At 46.4% G+C, this 21,608-nt stretch overlaps 2 protein-coding genes across 3 annotated transcripts; both read right to left on the bottom strand.

Annotated features, from left to right (window-relative positions):
• Window positions 1-12,240: 12,240 nt before the first annotated feature.
• LOC136498591 (protein trichome birefringence-like 8) lies at window positions 12,241-17,058 on the bottom strand. 2 transcript variants are annotated; one of them, XM_066494482.1, is made up of 4 exons: window positions 16,679-17,058; window positions 16,177-16,587; window positions 15,930-16,088; window positions 12,241-12,765 (listed from the first exon to the last, which is right to left on the bottom strand). In XM_066494482.1, the coding sequence occupies exons 1-4, from the start codon at window positions 17,011-17,013 to the stop codon at window positions 12,420-12,422; spliced, it is 1,251 nt and encodes a 416-aa protein (XP_066350579.1). In that variant the 5' UTR covers window positions 17,014-17,058; the 3' UTR covers window positions 12,241-12,419. The 2 variants fall into 2 exon arrangements, with proteins under 2 accessions (XP_066350579.1, XP_066350580.1); XM_066494483.1 differs by having other exon boundaries at window positions 16,675-16,960.
• Window positions 17,059-17,445: 387 nt separating this feature from the next.
• LOC136498195 (protein NRT1/ PTR FAMILY 2.12-like) lies at window positions 17,446-20,002 on the bottom strand. Its single transcript, XM_066494151.1, has 3 exons — window positions 19,729-20,002; window positions 19,391-19,608; window positions 17,446-19,173 (listed from the first exon to the last, which is right to left on the bottom strand). The coding sequence occupies exons 1-3, from the start codon at window positions 19,880-19,882 to the stop codon at window positions 17,680-17,682; spliced, it is 1,866 nt and encodes a 621-aa protein (XP_066350248.1). The 5' UTR covers window positions 19,883-20,002; the 3' UTR covers window positions 17,446-17,679.
• Window positions 20,003-21,608: the final 1,606 nt, after the last annotated feature.

Here is a 21,608-nt window from a genome sequence, read left to right on the forward strand (position 1 = left end):
AACAAGTTCACCAAGTGGATAGAGGCCAAGCCCATCACCAACATCGCTCGGAAGAGGCAGTCAAATTCTTCCTCAACGTCATTTACCGGTTTGGCGTTCCTAACTGTATCATCACCAACCATGGGACTAACTTCATCGGAAATAAATTCCTAGACTTCAGTGATGGATACGGCATCAAGATCGACTGGGCCTCAGTCGGACATCCATGGACTAATGGTCAAGTCGTGCGTGCCAATGGCATGGTCCTCCAAGGACTTAAGTCACACATCTTTGATCGACTCAACAAGTACGTCGGACGATGGGTTGTAGAGGTCCTAGCAATCCTCTGGAGCTTGAGAATGTCCCCAAACCGATCCACAGGTTTCACACCCTTCTTCCTGACCTACGGAGCTGAGGTAGTGCTGCCCTCCAACCTCGACCATGGCGCCCCAAGAGTGAAGGCTTTTGACCATGACTGAGCCACGGAGGCTCAGCAAGACATAGTTGACCTGCTCGAAGAGGCCCGTGAGACGACCGTCATCCGTTCTGCCCACTACCAACAAACCCTGCATAGGTACCACGAAAGGAAGATCAGGAGGATGATACTCAAAGTCGGTGATCTCGTACTCTAGAGGACCCAATCAACGAAGGAAAAATACAAACTCTCTCCACCATGGGAAGGGTCCTATACGGTGATCGAAGTAATCCGACCAGGCACCTACCAACTGGAGGACAACAATGGCAACGTTCTCACCAACACTTGGAACATTGAACAGCTACGTCGTTTTCCCCCTAAATTTGGTCTTACCACTTTTTAGTCAACACTTGCCCCTGTAAAGCACCCCAGCCTGAACACTTTTAGCCCGAGTCGCTCGGGGGCTCCATGAGGGTACAATACTAAATACTACCTCTCTTTTTTACTGTCACATGGTAAACAACTTCGTCCCCGAACGGAAGCGCTTTCCTTTTCCTTTAATTTTCCTACGTAACTTTGTTCTTACTCCTAACCGAACGAACCCCTGCCACGGCCTACATGTTACGAGCAGCCTGAGCTCCCGCGAGCCATGTCCTAGGTTCTTAAAAAAGCTATAGCCTATGGAACTAATGGGTAGGTGCGAAAAAGAAAGGACAAAAACAATAGCTATGCTAGGATAAAAGCAAGGAACTGGATAGTAATTCTATCACAAAAGCAGCACTGATGTATTCATTGATACAAAAAACTATTCACACAGGGACTTACCCATGAACTCAACTATTACATTTTCTACTACTACTCCAAATACTACTACGGCCGCTCGACGACGTCACCTGGACACCAAAGGAGAGACCACGGCACAAAGCCGCCTAGACATAGCCACGACTATAGGGGCCCCACCCGGTTCTGTTCCCTCAACTTTGGCGAGTGCAACGGGTACCTCAAGGGACCCACCCGGTTCCATCCCCTTGACTTCGGTGAACACAACGGGTACCTCAAGGGCATCGCACCCATAGATGCTCAGCAGAAGAGCACGAAGCTCCTGACCTTCTCATGCAGTCGAGACAGCTCCTGGGCAGGGACACCGCTACCGAGGTATGGCCACCATGGTTGGAAGAGATGTCATCAAACTTTATGAATTGGCTGACCTAAGTAGCTACAGACACGGAACCCTCCACCAACACGATCTTGAGCGACTTCCCCTCCGACAAGGCTCGCCCGGTGAAGATCCACCAGAGAAAGTCCACACATAGCTCCATCCTGAAGAAGACCTCGTAGATGAATCCAGCACGCCACCCCCTTCGGCAAAAGTCACACCTTCTCAGGCAAAGACAGCCAGCACTGCCCCGGGCAGCCTCCAGCTCGACATCATGCTCTGAATTCACAAAAGGATCTATAAGTCCTCCCCCTCTCTCACTTAGGAACCGCCGCGACATACAGGCACTCTCGATAAGGAGGAAGGAGGAGGAGAGACAATAGTTGGAGAACTAGGCAAAGGACTACTGACGGAGAGCCCTCTCCCTCCCCCTATTTAAGGAAGAAACACGACAGAAGAAGAGGGGCAAAAGATTAGAGCGAAAAACTCTCTCCCTTCCCCCATTCAATGTAGATGGGAAATGATGGGACACACCTTGACCGATGGGACGCACGCTGACCAATGGAATGACGCCTGGTGATGTGAAACACCACGTGGTTAGGCGAGATGTGGCCTGGGTATGGCCCACCACTATCGCACGATCGAGCGTGAAAACCTGAAGCGTCACCACACGCAGGCAGCTCTCCGTATCCCCAGGCAGGACTTGGAAAAACCCAAAATGGGATCTCCGCCAGGAGAGACCATCGGGCTTCCTAAGTCGATCGAACAGCTCAGAAAAACACACCGAGAGACTAGGTAGGGAGGCAAGGGATGCCCCATATAGGCCATGCCGAACTCCAGTCACGAACAGACGAGCACGGGTTCCTGTCGGACATTTCTGACTAGGAGCTCTCCAAACCCCGTCACTCGAGTCATCAAGGTAACACTACCAACCCCCTCTATTTCTTTATAAATCATTTCATACATCCATACGTGCATTCATTCCTATATGCCCGTGCCCCCTGGACGATACGGGCCCTAAACCACACAGGGGCTCAGGAACTAAGCATCGCACATGCAGCGAAATGCATCACAATGCTCCATGTTGCGTCATGAAGCGGCAGTTGCCCCATTCGAACATAAGCAGCGACCGACTGGGATTCGAAGGCCGACCCATGAAGGGCTTGAGTCCGCCCCACGTCAAACAGAGCTAGGGGAGAAAAACGCAGATGAGCCTCATGCGGCCCTCGCCCAGTCTGGCAGATAGGGTCATCTCAACCTTCTTATTCGATTCTAAGCCTCTGCCAAGCCCATTGAATCTCCATCGAGGGGAGGTCAGTCAGGCCACCTGGGTCCAGTCTTCGGAATGACCCATGCATCTATCGAGTTATAGGTAAAGGAGCAGTAGAATGTCATAAGAGGGCTATGTCCGACCCCGTCATGAATGACAGACCTGAATTCCACTCGATCATACCCGTTAGCGAACTCACCGAGCGCGTCACTCGAGCCCGAGCGATCAGGGACAAACGACAAAACTTAGCTCCCTCCAGGTTGTGAGGAACCGAGGATGGGGGTAACGCACACAACTCAAACCTGACCCCTACTAAAAGCACAACGAGGCTTGGGGGCTCAAGACACAAAATGCCTGGGTCTGCGACCCCTAAACTTGCACCCCATCTGGCTACGCTTCGACTGCACTCCAAAACTCCCTAGGGTCTATGACCCTGAACCTCGCCCCATCCGGCTATGCTTCGACTACACACAAAAAAAACCTAGGTCTGTGACCCCAAACTCACCCCATCGGGATCCATGACTCCGACTTGCACGATCCCACGGCGCGCACCAACGCTAGGATCGGCGAGCTCTATCTCATATAATCCCTATACTAAACTGCCTCGGCTGCACAGACTGCACCGAGGAAAGGATCCATGACTCCGACTCGCTTGATCCCATGGTGCGCACCGACGCCAAGACCTGCGAGCTCCATCTCATCTGATCCCTTGACTAACTGCCTCGCCCGATTCCACGGCGTGCATCGACGCTAGGATCCGCGAGCTCTGTCTCACCCGATCCCTAAAAACTAACCGCCTCGACTGCACAGCGACGCCTTGGTTGACAACTCCATCTCGACTAAAAAACACACACACACACCCGCTGACAAACACCCCCAGATTACTAAAACATGTCATGAGCATCATGTTTATGTGTTAATGCTTATAATAGAGTGTGTAGATCAATTTCTGTAACTCGAAACGATCGACAGAAATGCGAAACGAAAGTTGATTCGATAGTCATGTTATATCACTTAGGGTTTAAAACCAATTTTTATTAAGCAAAAATGCTATAGAACATGTATGTAATACTTAAATAAAGTTTGAAGTACAAACTTTATAGATGACAATAAAATACTTGCTGTTCAAAAATAATATTGCTAAGTAATATTTCTACTAGCCTAGAAATACAATTTGAAATAAGACTCAGGCTCAAAAATTTAGGAAAATTTTAAGTATGTTAACTAGCTAGACATTGTCGTGTTTAGCAAATTATTGCAAGAGATTGGGTTAAGGAGTGATAAGGTGTTTGTCAGGTTCATAAATCCTAGGGTCCCTCAGCTGATCGGCTTCTCAACAAAGGCTCGGCCCAAGTAGACAAACGCGCAACTTATGGGCCTGGCCCAAGTATCTGAATGATAGGCCAAAGGGGCAATCTAATCACCGACCGGAAGGCCTGGCCCGAGGAGGAACGGCTGCCCATTTTCCAACTCTGGCCCACCTCTCCGATCGGAGTGCTCACTTCGATCTCTAGCCCGCCTCCGGATGGCCTCTTCGACCGAAAGGCCTGGCCAAAACACTACTTCCGACTCTGACCCGACATCTCCGACCGGGGTAAGCAAAAACCCTACAAACCGCTCTTCCCCTACTTGCGAAACCAGAGCCAACTAGGACCGACCGATCGGGGACGCCCGCTTGGAAAGGACCAGGGAACGAACAGAGAAAGCAAGGCAAGGCGCACAAGTCAAACCACGATACCATGGACCGTACCCTGTACACCTACAGAAACAGTACTCTGCAACCACCCTGACACAAATAGTATTGTAGGCGCCGACTTTTTCCCTACAGTATTGTGGGCACAATTAACTCCCATAAGGTAAGGCTCCCCCATATGCCTCTGGGCATCGATAGTGTTGTGGGCGCCAGCATTTACCGTACTAGGTGAACATGACGAAACCCCTCACATGCCTCCTGGCATCAACAGTATAGCAGGTGCTGACCTCTGCCGTACCTGAACAAGACGACGTAACCTCCCACGTGCATCCGACATCCAATAGTGTTGTGGGCGCCTACCAGCATCCTGTACCTACTGACATGGGCATCAAGGTTTAGAAGCATATGTACTCTCTCCCTCTCACTCATAAGGCCATCCCCTTCATCTATAAAAGGGGATGTGCTCTCTCCCAAGAGACAAAGTTAAGCCAGGTCGATTCAAGTGCTTCTAGATTCATTAGATCAATCAAGTTCACTAGCTCGCAACCACAGAACCGCCGGATTCGGACCTCAAGCACACGCTTGAATACTTAGCCCATAGCAGAGCTCCTATCACTCTCGGCCCTTCTGACTAGAGCCGACCGGACCTCTTGTACCCCCATCTTTCTCCTTCTTGTTTGTAACCCCACTGCAAACTTCGAGCACCTAGGCTCAGGAATAAAGTCACCGATCAACTCAAACTGGATGTAGGGCATGTTGCCTAAACTAGTATAAACCCTGTGTCATTGAGTGCTAGGCCACCTCCAATCACAATGTACAACAAAACTATAAATATTTACTTATTGGTCACTTTCTGCACCGACAGTGTTATAGCTCGATTTGGCAGCCTCATATACCACCTTGAGCTTAGAGAAGACAGTTTAGGCTTAGAAGCAATGATTTTGTCGTGGTTGATGCTTTAAAATTCATGCACAACACTTGCTTCAGTTGCTTGGCCATGTGTGCATGGTCATCATCGCGCAGAGCCTCGGTGTCACTAGGCTCGGACACGCGCTGCTGCGTGTGGTCAGTCATGACTGCCCTATCCTGGCCAGCCATTGCTGGTCGTGTGGCCTTGCCGTGCAGTGCTGCCACCACCGCCGGCCCGGTGCCCTGCCGCATAGACGTCCCGTCCCACGGCTGCACTGTGTCGCTGTCACTCATCGCGTTGTGCTGTAGGCCACCAGCTGTCGCTGCTCTACTATCCCTACCGCTCTGCTATGATGCCGCTGCTGCTGATACTGCACCGTGATGTGCTCGTCCCTTTGCTGCGCACACGAGGGCTTGCCCCCTCCTATGTTGCTTGCACCATTGCTTTGCCATTTATGGCATAGCAACCCTGCAGGCAGTGCCGGTTAGTGGCATGCGTGTGTTGTCCATAGTAGCAATGCGCGGGTCAGCCAGATCGTGACAGGTGCATCCTGCCAAGGCTGGTCACGTCGAGCTCTAGTTCTCTCTCTGCTCTCCCCGCCATGGCCGACTAAGCCACGCATTAATACGGCTAGGAGGAGTCATCTCGGGTTGTGGCGTCGTGTCTCTAGCACCGCCATCAAGTCCTCTAGTCGATCGTCCCAACCTCACCTTGAATGGCGCCTGGCCGAGCTCCAATTTTGGAGTTTTGCCCCCACCACATGAAAGCTCTAGTTTGGTTTTGGTATATTGATGAAACCCTAAGTGCTAACCTAGTTTATCAAAGTGATTATAAGATAGGTAGCACTACTCCAAGTGGTGGAGCAAATGAAAATCATGGCATGATGATGGTGTTGCCATGGTGATGATAAAGTACTTGGACTTAGAAAAGAAGAAAGAAAAACAAAAGGCTCAAGGCAAAGGTATAAATGTAGGAGCCATTTTGTTTCAGTGATCAAGACACTTAGCGAGTGTGGTCACATTTAAGTTCGATAGCCGTACTATTAAGAGAGGTGAAACTCGTATCTAAATATGGTTATCAAAGTGCCACTAGATGCTCTAACTCATTGCATATGCATTTAGGATCTAGTGGAGTGCTAACACCTTTAAAAATGTTTGTGAAAATATGCTAACACACATGCATAAAGGTGATACACATTGTGTTTAGCACTTGGGAGCAAGGGTAAGAAACTTCATCAGTGGAGTGTCCGCCCATACAGTGTGGATAGTCCAACGGTGCCACCAGCGCCCTGTATAGAAAAGATAGGGTTTCACAGAGTGGATCGGACGCTGGCCTTAACTAGATCGGCGCGTCCGGTCAGTAGAAGCAGTGAAGATGTTGGCGTCAGTCTTCGACCGAACACTGGGTCACTTCGTGATCGGACGCTGGCGGGGTGCGTCCGGTCCTGCTGATGTGGCAGCACATAGAGGAGACAGTGAGTGACTGGAATCTGGGTGAGTCCGGTCGAGCATGACCGGACACGTCCGGTCGCGAGTGGAGGCTTACTAGAAATGACCGGATGCTAGGGTCCTACGTCTGGTCGTGGCACTGTGCTGCGTCCGGTCATCACTTAACCATTGGGATTGGGCGCTCAGTATTTGAAGAGGGATGACATGGCAGCCATCCATTGACTAGATGCTGGCAGGGTGTGTCCAGTCGATATGATCGGAGCATCCGGTCACCCCGAGCAGTGCCTGGTGAAGGGATACAACGGCTCTATTTTGTGGGGGCTTCTATTTAAGCCCCATGGCTAGCTCTAGCTCACTCTCTTGGCTATTTGCATTGACATAGCAACCTTGTGAGATTAGCCAAAGCCCTCCCACTCATCTCCATCATAGATTCAACATCTTTATGAGATTGGGAGTGAATCCAAATGCATTGCTTGAGTGTTTGCATCTAGAGGCACTTGGTGTTCGTGTTTCACTATGGGATTCACTTGTTACTCTTGGTGGTTGCCGCCACCTAGACGGCTTAGAGCAGCGAGGATCATCGAGCGAAGGTTGGTGATTGTCTCCGGCTCCGATCATGGTGATTGTGAGGGGTTCTTGACCTTTCTCCGGTAGAGAGCAAAATGGTACTCTAATGAATTGCTTGTGGCTTGTGTGATCCTCATCTTGTGTTGGTTGTGAGGCATCCTATTAAGGGTTTGGCGTGTGATGCCAATTAGCGCATGAACCTCCATGTGAGTGAATCGCCACAACGAGGACTAGCTTGCCGGAAAGTAAGTGAACCTCAGAAAAAAATCATTGTGTCATCATTTGATTCCGAGGTGATTGGTCTTCATTGGTATTCATCCTTGTGATTGATTGGTTCACTCCTCAACATGGCGGTATAACTATTTTGCTCTCTCTTTTTACAATACCACAAACTAGTTGCCAAGCTCTATAGTGTAGCTAGTCGTGAGAGCTTGTTAGTTTGGTAAGTGTGGCTCTTTAGTTAGCATTTGAGAGTGCACTAACTTAGTGCAGTGACATAGCCATTGTGTGGATAGAAACTATATAAACTAGAATTATGGTAGGTGGCTTGCAATTTTAGTAGGCTAGCACAACACTTGCTCCACCTCATAATTGTCTAACCGGTTTGTTAAGTGTTGTTGTAGAAATTTTTAATAGGCTATTCACCCCCCTCTAGCCATTAGGACCTTTCACCACAGCGCCATTAAGACCCAGCCTGCCACCACCGTAGGTTGCCACCAGCTCACCGCCTCAAGCCAAATTGGCTGCACCACCCGACCCGCCTTGCACCCCTTCTCGCTGTGCGCACCTAAGCTATACCCCTGCGGCTACCCTCGTGGCGTTGACGTGGCCGTGCCACCGCGGCCCAAAGTCACGCTTGCCGTGCGCACGCGACCAGGCTTGCTCGGGGCGTCTCCGGCCAAGCCACCGCCACGGGTAGGTGCGTGGTGAGTCGCTGATGCTCATCCACTGTTTCTATCACCTCTTTTATGCCAAGGCTCACTGGAACATGGTTGCCGCCACCGCAGGGTGCCCGTCGTCGTAGAGAGGCCATCCTACTACATCTCGACTTGTCCCACCGCTGCTCGAAGTTGTGCGTCAGCCCATAGGTAAGGGTCGACCCCCTAGCTACGTCTACACGGGCCCTAGTTGGCTGGCGTAGTGGCTCAGTGCCGGCCAGTGTTGCGCCGATGAGCGCGGAGGCGTCAGGGACCTCTCCGATGCGAAGACAAGAGAATACGAGGGCTTCCTTGCAAAGTCGTTGTTTATAGGAATAGTATGTGTAGTGCTCGCGCTAATGCCTGGTAACGCGAGGGCGTTTTTGCAAGAGTGCAAACGCGCGCGGGCTGCCCCCGTCATGGGCCGGCTCGCGTGGGCCGCGTCCGCGCGGTGGGTCGCGCTGGGCTCGGCGCCTTTTCTTTTTTAAGCGAGTTAGTTAAATGATTTTTTAATTACATTTTGAGCTGATCTTTGGTAAATCATATAAAATCATGTAGGTGTCCAAAAATTATGAAATTAATTTTGTTAAGTTCCTAAAATTATGCTCTATCTGTTAGTGTATTTAGTTTATATATATACACCTGTTGATACCAGGAGCTATTAAATCATTTGAGAATGCTCAATATTATTAGGTTAAATATTATAGAATTTTTTGTGGTAGATTGGTGATAGCAAAATCCTGAAATGTTTACAGTAGCTTCATTGTATTATTATGTGCTCACTGTAATTTTTGTAGCCCTAAAATAGACTATTTAATATGGTAGCTAAATACCCATTAAGGCTAAATGAATAATGGCATGATATTGGTTTATAAAAATTAAGCACTTGTAGGGTGAGCTTGGAATCTATTTGATAGAGATAATGATTAGCTTAGTATCTTAGTCATTAGAGCTAGCTTAGTAGCTTAGCATGTGTATTCTTATTTTAAGAGTTGTAAGTGTTGCATCATCATCGCATGTATGTAGAGAACGAATTGGCGGAAATCGTGATCATCGGAGACCATGAGTTCGAGGAGGTGATCGGGGAGTACGAGGAGGAGATCCTCATGTAGGAGGAGGTCCCAGAGCCGTCACTGACTGACTGAGCTGACACCCCGCCTGGCCAAGGCAAGCCTCGATGCATAACCCTTATTTTGAATGGTCACTGGATATATATATATATATGATGTGCATTTACGTTACATGATTTATATTGAAACTACATGCATAGATAACCTACCTACGAGTCCTACTAGCATATGTCGAGTAGTTGATATGCTTAGGCTATCGGTAGCGTGAGTAACCTGCCGTTATTCACAATAGGTGATTATTAATAGTACTCACATGATAAAATGGTGAAAGAAAATTGAGACCGGGCAGTGATATGATACGGGTATTGGTGGGTGTAAGAGGTTGTGTCCCGCGGCCAACGGGGCATAGCTTGGTTACAATGTTTTCCCTGTCCATGTCGGTTAAGAACCGACCGTTGTATTTGATTCTAGTCAGGTCATAGACTTATTATCCTAAGCACATACTTGCTTATGGGAGCGGAAAGACTCGTTGCTCTCTTGTCATGGGTTCCGGCTCTTTCCGGACCGACTGATTGGAGGTAGGGATGATGGAGGTCTATGCACCACACAGAGTTCGAGACTCAGGTGTGGGGGCTTGGATTCCAAGTTTGGACGGGGACCTGGACCCCTTGACAGGAGAGTGGTGGGTTAGTCCTGCTTGTGCCTGGAGTACAAGCGGGATGTGTGTTTCGGGATACCCAGCTGGGCTATATTGATTCGTGAATCGTCGTGTAATACGGTACGACTTGTCTATGATCTAGCACCGTAGTAAGAACTAGAAGATAAAAGGTGGAGAAATAGACCTGATTGCTCAACTCTTGCTTGAAAGTAGAATAGGTGCTTACATAGAATGGTTAGATAATGAACTAATCATGACGGCTAATAAGAAACATACATAAAGATGCACTACTAGTAAGTCTTTTCGCAAAAAGGAAATCCAGCAAACCATAAAGCCTATCATATCCTTTGGAGTCGAAAAAGTATTCCCACTAGTCGGGTAAGTCTTGCGAGTACATTGTGTACTAAGGGTTTATTTACCCCTGTTGCAGGTGCAGCTTGAGGAATGGCTGTTGTGTGGAGGATTCTTCTGGTGGGCACAAACGGATCCTTGTGTCTTATCGTTAGATGTTTATTGTAATTCCGCTGTTTAAATTCCACACTCTGAACTTGGTATTGTAATAATGTATTTTCAAGAACTCTGGTTGTATGAAATGGACTAAGTAATGTAAACTCGTTCTCATTATTGGATCCTGAGGGAAAAAACGTGGATTGTTCGAGTTCTCCCTTGGGGTGTGCTCGACGGAACCGTCCGATGTGGCCAGCTTTCGGGGTGCTTAGTGTATGGTGGAAGACAAGCGCCTCCGGAAGTGTGCTATTTCGGGCGGTTCTGCCATGTAATATTCTAAAATAACTGTGGACCATGATCTAGATAACATGTGATCATTGTTATGTAATCATTGTTATGTGATGATTTCCCTTCGGTCTACAAAACATGTGGTGCGACATGTGCTATCCCTTGATGAAAAAACATGCCCTAAATCAGTGATTTACTTTGGAAGTGGTGAGATGTCAGGAATAAGGTTAATGCAGGAGAACAAAAGTTGCCTTACAATGCAGTCATGCATAGTGTCAATTCTTTGATGGTGAGATCAAGACTGGGACAACACAGAAACAAAGAGAAAAGTCCATTAGAAACTGCAGATAGAAACCTCCTAACCTTCTAAGGACCAATGTGGACGGTGTGTTTGGTTCAGCAGAGAAGACAGCATGAGTGAGATTAAATATCAGAAATCAGGTTAGAGAAGAAAACTTTGATTTAGGCTATTGTACATATATACCCAGTTTGCTAAGAGAAAATTTTGTACATGTGGAGCTGCTCTATACTCCCAGGTCTAGTAACTCGTCTACGCACAAGCTGGCCCATTTAGGCCTTAGTTGGAACCTGGATCAACTTATTGTAAATGTTCAGGTGGCTTAGGATTTAGTGGGGCCAGTGGTTAATTAAAAGGCTAACTGACGGTTAAATTTAAAACATGAGCCATATCAATCAAACAGATATAAAAATACTAATGTTTTCAGATATTTTCACAAGGGGGCTCACATAAGAAACATGTGAAAAAAATATCATTTCCACATGTGGATCCTTACATGAACCGCCTATGGAAATTGTTTCTGACAAGGTTTGAAAGTAAAGATGATCCTATTGGTAACAACTCTACACTAGGATGGTAACAAAGGATCGCGTGAGGGGAAGGGTTCTGGGTTTGATTTGTAGGAAATGCTCAAGCTTTTGTTTCGTGCAAAAACACGAGACTTCTGACTTCTGACTGTGGGGCTAACTAAGCAGTCGGCCGAGTGCAGAAGTTGTATATTGTTTTCCATTACGGATTTTGGATTGTATGCCTATGGACTACAAGAAATTCTACGAGACGTGTCTCTTTATTTGAATTGCGTGAGCGCTTGGTGCTTCTTGAAAATAATGTACTTTTATTTCTTAGTAAGTAAGAGAATTCATATTGTTGTCTTAGGACAAGTACAATGTCGCCGGCAGATTCTGCAATTTTTTGCCACCATGTACATTTGACAGGCGCTTGGCACAAGCGTTGCTGGTCACACAAGCAAGCCGCCTCTAGGAGATTTTGTAGTTTGAAAAGTAGTGGTTTTAAGGATTGATATGTAGATCAGCACGTAAGGTTAGCTTTTCTCCATTGTAGGTTAAGACTCTTATGCATGCAATTGTTTGATTATTGTCTTCCCTTAAGACTTAAGAGCCCTTTCAAATGTTCATGGGTTGTGCCAGCACAGAACTAATAGTGAAAGATACATTCTAAGTATTGCAAAACTAAGCAATATATAACTGTAGTAGTACAATACACCTATTTTAGTTAGCTTTAATTTCTACGAGCAAACCACGCTAATACGGCGCAGTTTACATACACGTACCAATACGACTAATTATCTGTTGTTCCTGCGCGTGCCATACCGTGTGGACAAGAGATGTGCGTAGAGGACCTGATTCCAAACGTCCGGCACGCCGGGGAGGCACCAGTGGCTGCAATCCTCCGGCGCGTCCGGCGGCGTTCCGGGCTCCCTGTGCCCTGACGGGTGGCCATCTGGTCTGAGCTCCGTCATGTGAGTGATATTCAAAAACGTAGCCTTCCTCCCGTGGCTCTTGATGCCATCTGTCATCTTCGCAATCATTGCGTTCATCCATGAGTACTCTTCACCGGAGTGGGCGTTAGTGGTCAGTAGTGGTTCTCGGTGGCCGGCGCACGAACCACCAGTGTCCCAGGTGCCATTGCTGCCATTTTTCAGGTGCAGAAAAACCATGGTTACGACTATGGATGAAAACGGTACGGATATTTATTCGACCGTCCGTTCGACCGAACAAATATGAACACTTATCTGGATAGTTACTCGGATATCCGTAATTTTTTTCGGATACGGATACTAAAACGGATATCTTAGGCGGATATCAAATATGGATGTAATATCATCGATATCCGGCGGATATCGGATAATCCGGTTAAGTATCGGATATATCCGGATATTTAAAAACGGATATTATCCGGATATTATTCAAACGACCTTGGATGGAGAAATGATCAAAATAAAAATTGTAGATCTCAAAACGTTATGAAACTTTGTTGTTTACAACTTTTTCGTTTGAAATCATTTAGTGCTTCAAAATTTAAACCGTCCAAACTTTCTCAAATGGAAAACTAGTTTATAGGCGTCAAAATTTAAAAATCACAAATTTGAACCATCCAAACTATCTCAAATGGAAAGTTGACCAAAACAACAATTGTAGATCTTGATGAGTTAAACAAACTTGGTATTCAAAACTTTTCAATTTAAAGTCATTTAGAGTTCATAATACTAGAGTCAAAGTGTTGTTTTTTCATTTGACCAAATTTGACTTGGTCAAACTTGCTCAAATGAGACACTAAATGACCTCAGATGAAAAAACTCTGAATACCAAGTTTGATCATCTCAGCAAGATCTACAATTGTTACATGGCTCATTTTCCCATTTGAGAAAGTTTTATCAAACACTAGTCACAAATTCTTAAATATCATATAGACTTTCTGAAACTATGTCACACACTTGTGAAATTTGAACTATATTTTGTTCAAACTTTCTCAAATGAAAAAATGGCCTATATAAGGATTGTAGATCTTGATGAGATGAACAAATTTGGTATTCAAAACTTTTCAATTTGAGACAATCTAGGGTTCTGAAAACTAGTTTGTAAACGTTGAAATTTAAAAATCACAAATTTGAACCATCCAAACTATCTCAAATAGAAAGTTGACCAAAACAACAATTGTAGATCTTGATGAGTTGAACAAACTTGGTATTCAAAACTTTTCAATTTGAAGTCATTTAGAGTTCATAATACTAGAGTCAAAGTGTTGTTTTTTCATTTGACCAAATTTGACTTGGTCAAACTAGCTCAAATGAGACACTAAATGACCTCAGATGAAAAAACTCTGAATACCAAGTTTGATCGTCTCAGCAAGATATACAATTGTTACATAGCTCATTTTCTCATTTGAGAAAGTTTTATCAAACACTAGTCATAAATTCTTGAATCTCATATAGACTTTCTGAAACTATGGCACACACTTGTGAAATTTGAACTATATTTTATTCAAACTTTCTCAAATGAAAAAATAGCCTATATAAGGATTGTAGATCTTGATGAGCTGAACAAACTTGGTATTCAAAACTTTTCAATTTGAGACAATCTAGGGTTCCGAAAACTAGTTTGTAAACGTCGAAATTTAAAAATCATAAATTTGAACCGTCCAAACTATCTCAAATGGAAAGTTGACCAAAACAACAATTGTAGATCTTGATGAGTTGAACAAACTTGGTATTCAAAACTTTTCAATTTGAAGTCATTTAGAGTTCATAATACTAGAGTCAAAGTGTTATTTTTTCATTTGACCAAATTTGACTTGGTCAAACTTGCTAAAATGAGACACTAAATGACCTCAGATGAAAAAACTCTGAATACCAAGTTTGATCGTCTCAGCAAGATATACAATTGTTACATAGCTCATTTTCCCATTTGAGAAAGTTTTATCAAACACTAGTCACAAATTCTTGAATCTCATATAGACTTTCTGAAACTATGTCACACACTTGTAAAATTTGAACTACATTTTGTTCAAACTTTCTCAAATGAAAAAATAGCCTATATAAGGATTGTAGATCTTGATGAGATGAACAAACTTGGTATTCAAAACTTTTCAATTTGAGACAATCTAGGGTTCCGAAAACTAGTTTGTAAGCATCGAAATTTAAAAATCACAAATTTGAACCGTCCAAACTATCTCAAATGGAAAGTTGACCAATACAAGAATTGTAGATCTTGATGAGTTGAACAAACTTGGTATTCAAAACTTTTCAATTTGAAGTCATTTAGAGTTCATAATACTAGAGTCAAAGTGTTGTTTTTTCATTTGACCAAATTTGACTTGGTCAAACTTGCTCAAATGAGACACTAAATGACCTCAGATGAAAAAACTTTGAATACCAAGTTTGATCATCTCAGCAAGATCTACAATTGTTACATAGCTTATTTTCCCATTTAAGAAAGTTTTATCAAACACTAGTCACAAATTCTTGAATCTCATACAGACTTTCTAAAACTATGTCACACACTTGTGAAATTTGAACTACATTTTGTTCAAACTTTCTCGAATGAAAAAATGGCCTATATAAGGATTGTAGATCTTGAATCCATGACCATGACTCCATGAGACCCATAAAGCCATGAGCTTGGCTATTTCTACTCATGCCGCGAAGATTGGTGCTTGTATGATGTTTGATGTATGATGTATCTGTATCTTTATCTTATTTGTTGCTTTACTCTTTAGTCTTTCGGCTTAATCTAGATGGATTATGGACTCATAGAGTGGTGTAATGGTTTGCGCACGTATGATATATATATATATATATATATATATATATATATATATATATATATATATATATATATATATATATATATATATATATATATATATGCTGCTTTTACTCAATATCCGAATAGATATTTGTATCCGACCTTCTCTGAATCCGATTCATACCGTATTCGATACTCATTATTCGTATCCGTAACCGAGTCAATCCGTATTCGTATATGTATCCGAACGCTATCCGTGTCCGAATCCGAACAGAAATATGAAAACAAATATAATATGAGTGATATCCGTTCGTATCCGATCCGTTTTCATCCCTAGTTACGACTGGAAAGTTTAGCCCTGCAATTACCTATGTGAACAACTTAGGAAGAAAAATAAAGTTCAGTAGGTTTAAATAGATTGTTGGTAGAGCATTATAGTCATGCAGATTTCCTCAAATAGTCGCAATTGCTAGATCAAATATATTGTCATATCATAAGCCACACTTCTCTTTATCACAGTGCAATTAACACCACTTAGCTTAACTTACCTGTAATGCGAGGGAGAATAACTCCTGAAGAAGAAATAGCTTTTCGAAAATCGAGCACTACTCAGTTCCCAATCTTTCACCGTTTCCAGGGACCGTCGAAAAGCGTCCTTGATGCGCATGGTTTTGTCCAAGCGGTCGCCAACCATGAAATAGTTTCCTCTGCTCATGAGCCACACACGCACAACAACCTCAAATTAGTGTCTTAATTACCCACTGAGTACAAAATAACCATGGCATGCATACGTACGCCTTGACGGTTTTGTGCTGGTTCCACCAGTGGCCGGTGTTAAGCACGAGCACGTCGGCACCGGCCCACCGGTCGGCGTGCCGTGGCAACACGTCCAGGCGGACGGCTCCCCTCACGCCGCTGCCTGTCTCAGTTTGCCGCAGGAAGCGGTGGACCATCACGATCATGGGCGCGCGGTAGTACTCCACGGAGAGGTTGTAGTCGGCGAAAACCATGGCGAGGTAGCCCTTGTGCCGGCTGATCGGCTTCCCGGACCGCTCGTACACTCTGGACGACGACGCGCTGGCCGTGGGCAGCACGGCAGCGGCGAGCATGCACACCATGGACTCCCACTGGTTCCGGCCGATCGAGTCCCCGGCGAAGACGATCCTGCCGTTCCGGCTCCGCTCCAGCATGTCCGTCGCGTTGAACCTAATAAACAACTTAAACCATTGACATCAGGTCACGATTCGGACATCCAGGAAGAAGATGAAGATGTCGTGACATGGCGGGGGCTACCTACTTAGGGAGGTCGCAGCGGCGAGGTCGCCAGCGCCAGTGCCGGAAGGACGAGTCCCTGCGGCCGTTCCGCGTGCACCGGAAGCCGGGGTCGAGGAACGGGCAGTCCTCCGTGTACGTCGCCACGTCGGCAGCATCGTCCCTCACCCATCGTCCGTCTGAATAGTCGCATGGGTGGCCGTCGGCGCTGTCGCCGTGCTCTCTTCTGTTGACCGGAGGCAACCAAGACGACTGGAAGAACGACGTCGACCTTGGCCACCGAGGCGGGGGTAGGACGACGGTACAGAGCGCGACGACGAAGAGGAAGACGGAGGGGACGAGTACGTGTCTCGCATGCATGGGTCAAGACGCGAGCGTCACTGTTGGCTAACATTGGTTGCTGGATTTTCGGTTATTCGGAGGGTAGTGTGGTGAGGACAGCAGCAAGACGTGAACGAGCCACTGGTGGTAAATAGTAATGCCAAGAGTACAAGTGTCGGAGCGATTTGTGGGTCGAGTTGGACTGCATCAAAGAGAACCCATCACTACCTAAAATGGCCATGATCAACACCAGTTTTAACTTTTAACCAAGACGACAAGGTATGTAATTAATTTAATTAAGGTTGTTTTAAGGCTAGTCTCAGTAGAGATTTCATAGAATTTTATGAGCATTAAATATGCTGACATGACATTATATTTACGAAAAGAGATGACAAAAGATTTATAGGAGCACAGAGAATTTCATGGTAATGAAACTCTTCTATACTGTTTTCAACGTATGAGTGTGTTAGATACTGGGACATGAAACTCCCACTAGGACTGGTCTAAAGGTTATCGCTATGGTTTGTTTCCTCGCCTCCAAGTTGGCTACTTGTTTTAATTTGTTTAGGAATATGGTCCTATATAATCATGCATACTGGTTATAGTTGTAGCATTAGAATGATATAGAACCAATTTATTTATCCGATAAAAAAAGAACCAATTTATTTATCAGAATAGAACATATATAGTCTCTTTAGCTTTCTATTATGTCTTTAGGAGTGCGGCGTCACTCTCGCTTAAGCTACCACTGTCCGTTACAGGTTCACGTCCAGCAGGAGTGTCAGCAGCCTGCTCGCCCTTGTACTGGTAGAAGTGCGAGCACACGAGGAAGTAGACGAAGTTGGCTCCAGTGAGCACCGCCATGGCATAGTAGAAGTAGTCGATCCTCCCGGCGTTGATGTCGTCGGTGACCCAGCCCGCAGACCCACCGTGTTGCCTCGTCCTCGCGTTCACGATGTTGACCACGAGCGTGGCCAGGTAGCTGCTGACGCCCTGCGCGCAGTAGATGGCCGCGTTGGCGAGAGTGCGCATCTGGTCTGGGAACTGCGTGTTGCAGAACTCCGTCTGTCCCACCATGCTGAACCCACCCGACACGCCCATCACGGCGAGTTGCGGCGCCAGGAGGAACACGGACAGCGGGGACATGCCGTCGCCGTGTGCCAGAGCGGAGTGCCTCCGCCTACGCTCCACGGAGGCCGCGACCACGAACGCCAGCGCGCCAACCACCAGCCCGGCGCCCTGCCTCTGGAGCAAGGTGATGCCGTGTCCTGCCTTGGTGACCCGCTGCGCGGCGCGGGCGATGAGCAGGTCATAGATGGGCACGAATAGCGCGACGGAGAGGTAGAGCACGGCGACGATCGACGCCGGCGGGATGGTGAAGTGCTTCCCCATGTGGAGGTCCATGGTTGACGCCTGGAGGAACGTGTAGTTTATCAGCTCCGTCACGACGGTGAACCACAGGGTGCCGGAGATCCACACGGGGATGATCTTCAGGAGGCACTTGGCCTCCTCCACCTGCTGCACGTTGCACAGGTTCCACGCCCTCGCCGGGGAGCCGTCGGGCCGTATCTCCTCGGCGGCGTCGGTGACGATGGCCGCCTTGTTTAGAAAGCTGAGCTGCAGAGTAAGGGGGAGCTTGAACACGCGGCGCCCGTTCCCGACGGCGGCCGGAGGGTTGTACAGGAGCTCCTCCTGCCGCTGCGCGTCCTCGGGGTGCGGCAGCGGGAGCCTCCACTTGAGGCACGACGCGACGAACACCCGCGCGACGCTCGAGAAGATGCTCTCGGACGGCACGTAGACGTACACCTTGGTGCCTACGAGGAACACCACTAAGGCGACGGCCATGAACGCCGTGGGGATGGCGAAGCCGAGTCCCCAGCTCACGTTGACCTGGACGTACAGCACGACGGTGAGTGCCAGGAACGTGGCTATCATGGCGGCGGCGTAGTACCAGTTGTAGAAGCGCGCGAGCCCTCCCTTGTGCTGCTCTTTCCTCTCGTCGAACTGGTCCGCGCCGAAGGGCAGGCTAGTCGGGTTCATGCCGCCGGCGGACACCACGAGCAGCCCCATGCCGAGGTAGAGCACGGCTCGCTGCAGCGTCGACGGGGCGACACACGTCCCGGCTTGCTGTGCCATCGGGCTGCACGTTGGAGGTTTAAGCTCATGGACAGTCGCCGATAGGGTGATAACCGCCATTGCCTGTATGGCACCACAAACAAACACATCAGCCATGCATGCGTCACATGCATTTGATCGATCGACGATCGTTCTCTAGTCCAAAAACAATAGTAATGTCCTTTAATTTCAGCGAGATGTTTTCCACTGGTGGTTTGCAAATGTCGCGTTGTTGTTTGGGGACAACTAACATTTTTGCTGCAGAGAAAACATGTTACGTGATCAGAAGGCAAAAACTTACCGCAACTCCGACCACGGTTCCAAACAGCAGGGTTCTGAACCTGCCCCAGAACGCGTCGGCGACGAAGGCTCCGACGACGGGCGCGAAGTTGAACGTGCCGGAGAAGATGTTGTTCACGTTCGTGGCGGCGTTCTGCTTCATGTTGTAACGGTCGATGAGGTAGCTGGTGAGGGAGAAGGAGAAGGCGTTGCCCGCGAAATAAGCTGCCGCGAAGACCCCTGCATCCCATGCCATGCCAAGCGCGCGCGCGCACACACACACTCACACATTAATCCAGTTGCCATCGCTGAAGCACTGAAGCTGAAGACATATGCGTGGATGCACAGCTAGCGACAGACCGATGATGAAGGCGACGGCTCGCCACCCTCTGGGCCTCCTCCGTGTCGCCTCTGCTCCTCCTCCGCCACCGCCACCGCCCGCAGCCTCTTGCTCCGGCTGCGGTCCACGGCGCGAGGCCATGGATGCTGCTTCCGGCCTTCCGCCCTGGCACATGGTTACTCAGAACGCAGTGCCAGATGATGGGATCGATTGCCTGGTCGATGGAGCAGAGAAGAAGGTTACGGTTCTCTCCGAAGCTCGATCAGAGAAAGCAGGTCCCGTGTTGTGTTGTGCTTCTGCTGCAGTGGATTGCAATGGGGGTGCGCATCCGTATTTGTACTGGCGCCGGTTGAGAAAGGTATGCAGGAAACTACCGTGTTTTCCTCTTCAGGTGTTTTCCTGCTGGTTTCTCGACCGCGTGGGTTGTTGGGACTTGGGAGGAAGCACTCTGATTGTTGGAAGCAATGCAACTCAACGGAATAAAACCAGACCAGGGCGCAGAAGCTGAAGCTCATCTCAGAGGCGAGAGGTGTGAATGTGAACTATATTCCGTACGTGTCAAAAATGTGTAATTTTAATGACCGTGAGACGTTCATTTCTTTTTTCAGACGGTTACGATCGCGTATTATCTCACAGGAGGTAATACGTGAAATATTTATTTATTTATTTATTTATTTTGTAGACTAGGATAAATAAGGAAAGTTTGAGATATAACAAATATTTTTATCTAGATTTGATTGATGCATGCATGGTATGACAAATATGGTAAATCTTTTTTATTTTGCAACTTCCGACTTGATATATTTATGATATATCATATAATTTTGTATATGACTTGATACACTTGATTTACACACAATGTGATTCTGTACGTGATTATGGCCCCGTTTGGTAGAGCTCCTACTAGCTCCGGCTTCTATTCATAGGAGCTCTTTTTCTCTCTCATCTCTCCTTCTCTTACAGAGGCGGGTGAAGCTAGGTGAAGGAAAAAAAACTGGCTCCACCGGCTCTATGAGAGAGGAGACAGGAGAGAGAGAAAAGAGCTCCGGTGAGTGCATGCGTCATAAAAGCTTGAGCTACCGTGTTGCCATATTGCTAAAGGTGATTTTAAACGTGATTACTGGTGCATGTTAGCGTGTTGCTGTGCAAAACGTGTTAGCATGTACGGATGTCTGTACATGCTATCTAAGATACCACATAAATGTATTCTATTATATATTTATCCTTAAAATTTAAAAAACAAGGATTCAGATTTGTTTAAGGTAACCTCCTGGTAAGAGTACCGTAGCATTGTCCAACTTTTAAAATACTGGATCAAACCATTTAAAATCTAACCAGATCAATATCTTTTTCTAGTGAACCGATAGAGCATACTCCTTGTCACTGAATAAATAGATTCCTAGAGCTGTCTTAAGTCAAACTTTTTAAACTTTGACCAGAATTTTAGAAAAAAATGTAAAGATTTATGATATCAAATTAATATCATTAGATTTATTATAGAATATATTTTTATAATGTGCTCATTTTATGACATAGATGTTGTTACTCTTTTCTATAAAGTTAGTCAAACTTAAAAATAGTTCGATTGGCACGGATTCGATGAATTAATTTATTTGGGGATGTAGGGAGTATCTCAACTGGTTAATGCTTGTCTCAGGAAAAAAACTCAACTGGTTAATTAGATTGCTTGTGGTGTAACTTGTCTATAGCTGGTTCTAGATCAATTCTCAACTTGGGTGTTCGTATTTTTCTAATTTATTTTAAGAATTTAATGATGATACTTTTTAGGTAATATGTCAGTCGAGAGGGAAAAAAGAATTATATCTTTTTCGACAAAGAGCTTCTATTGATTATATAGCATCAGGATTACAATCTTCAGTCAGCAGATGAATAATACAGG

This window comes from Miscanthus floridulus, chromosome 12, assembly GCF_019320115.1.
Source record: "Miscanthus floridulus cultivar M001 chromosome 12, ASM1932011v1, whole genome shotgun sequence".
Lineage (NCBI taxonomy): Eukaryota > Viridiplantae > Streptophyta > Magnoliopsida > Poales > Poaceae > Miscanthus > Miscanthus floridulus.

Excerpts from the sequence above, each read along its gene's own strand:
- LOC136498591 (XM_066494482.1), bottom strand. The coding sequence starts at position 17,013 with ATGCATGCGAGACACGTACTCGTCCCCTCCGTCTTCCTCTTCGTCGTC. Across the intron at positions 16,089-16,176 it reads CAGCACAAAACCGTCAAGGC|AGGAAACTATTTCATGGTTG; the intron begins GTACGTATGCAT and ends GCTCATGAGCAG. Across the intron at positions 12,766-15,929 it reads TATTCTCCCTCGCATTACAG|CAATGGCACCTGGGACACTG; the intron begins GTAAGTTAAGCT and ends GAAAAATGGCAG.
- LOC136498195 (XM_066494151.1), bottom strand. The coding sequence starts at position 19,882 with ATGTGCCAGGGCGGAAGGCCGGAAGCAGCATCCATGGCCTCGCGCCGT. Across the intron at positions 19,609-19,728 it reads AGCCGTCGCCTTCATCATCG|GGGTCTTCGCGGCAGCTTAT; the intron begins GTCTGTCGCTAG and ends CATGGGATGCAG. Across the intron at positions 19,174-19,390 it reads GAACCGTGGTCGGAGTTGCG|GCAATGGCGGTTATCACCCT; the intron begins GTAAGTTTTTGC and ends GGTGCCATACAG.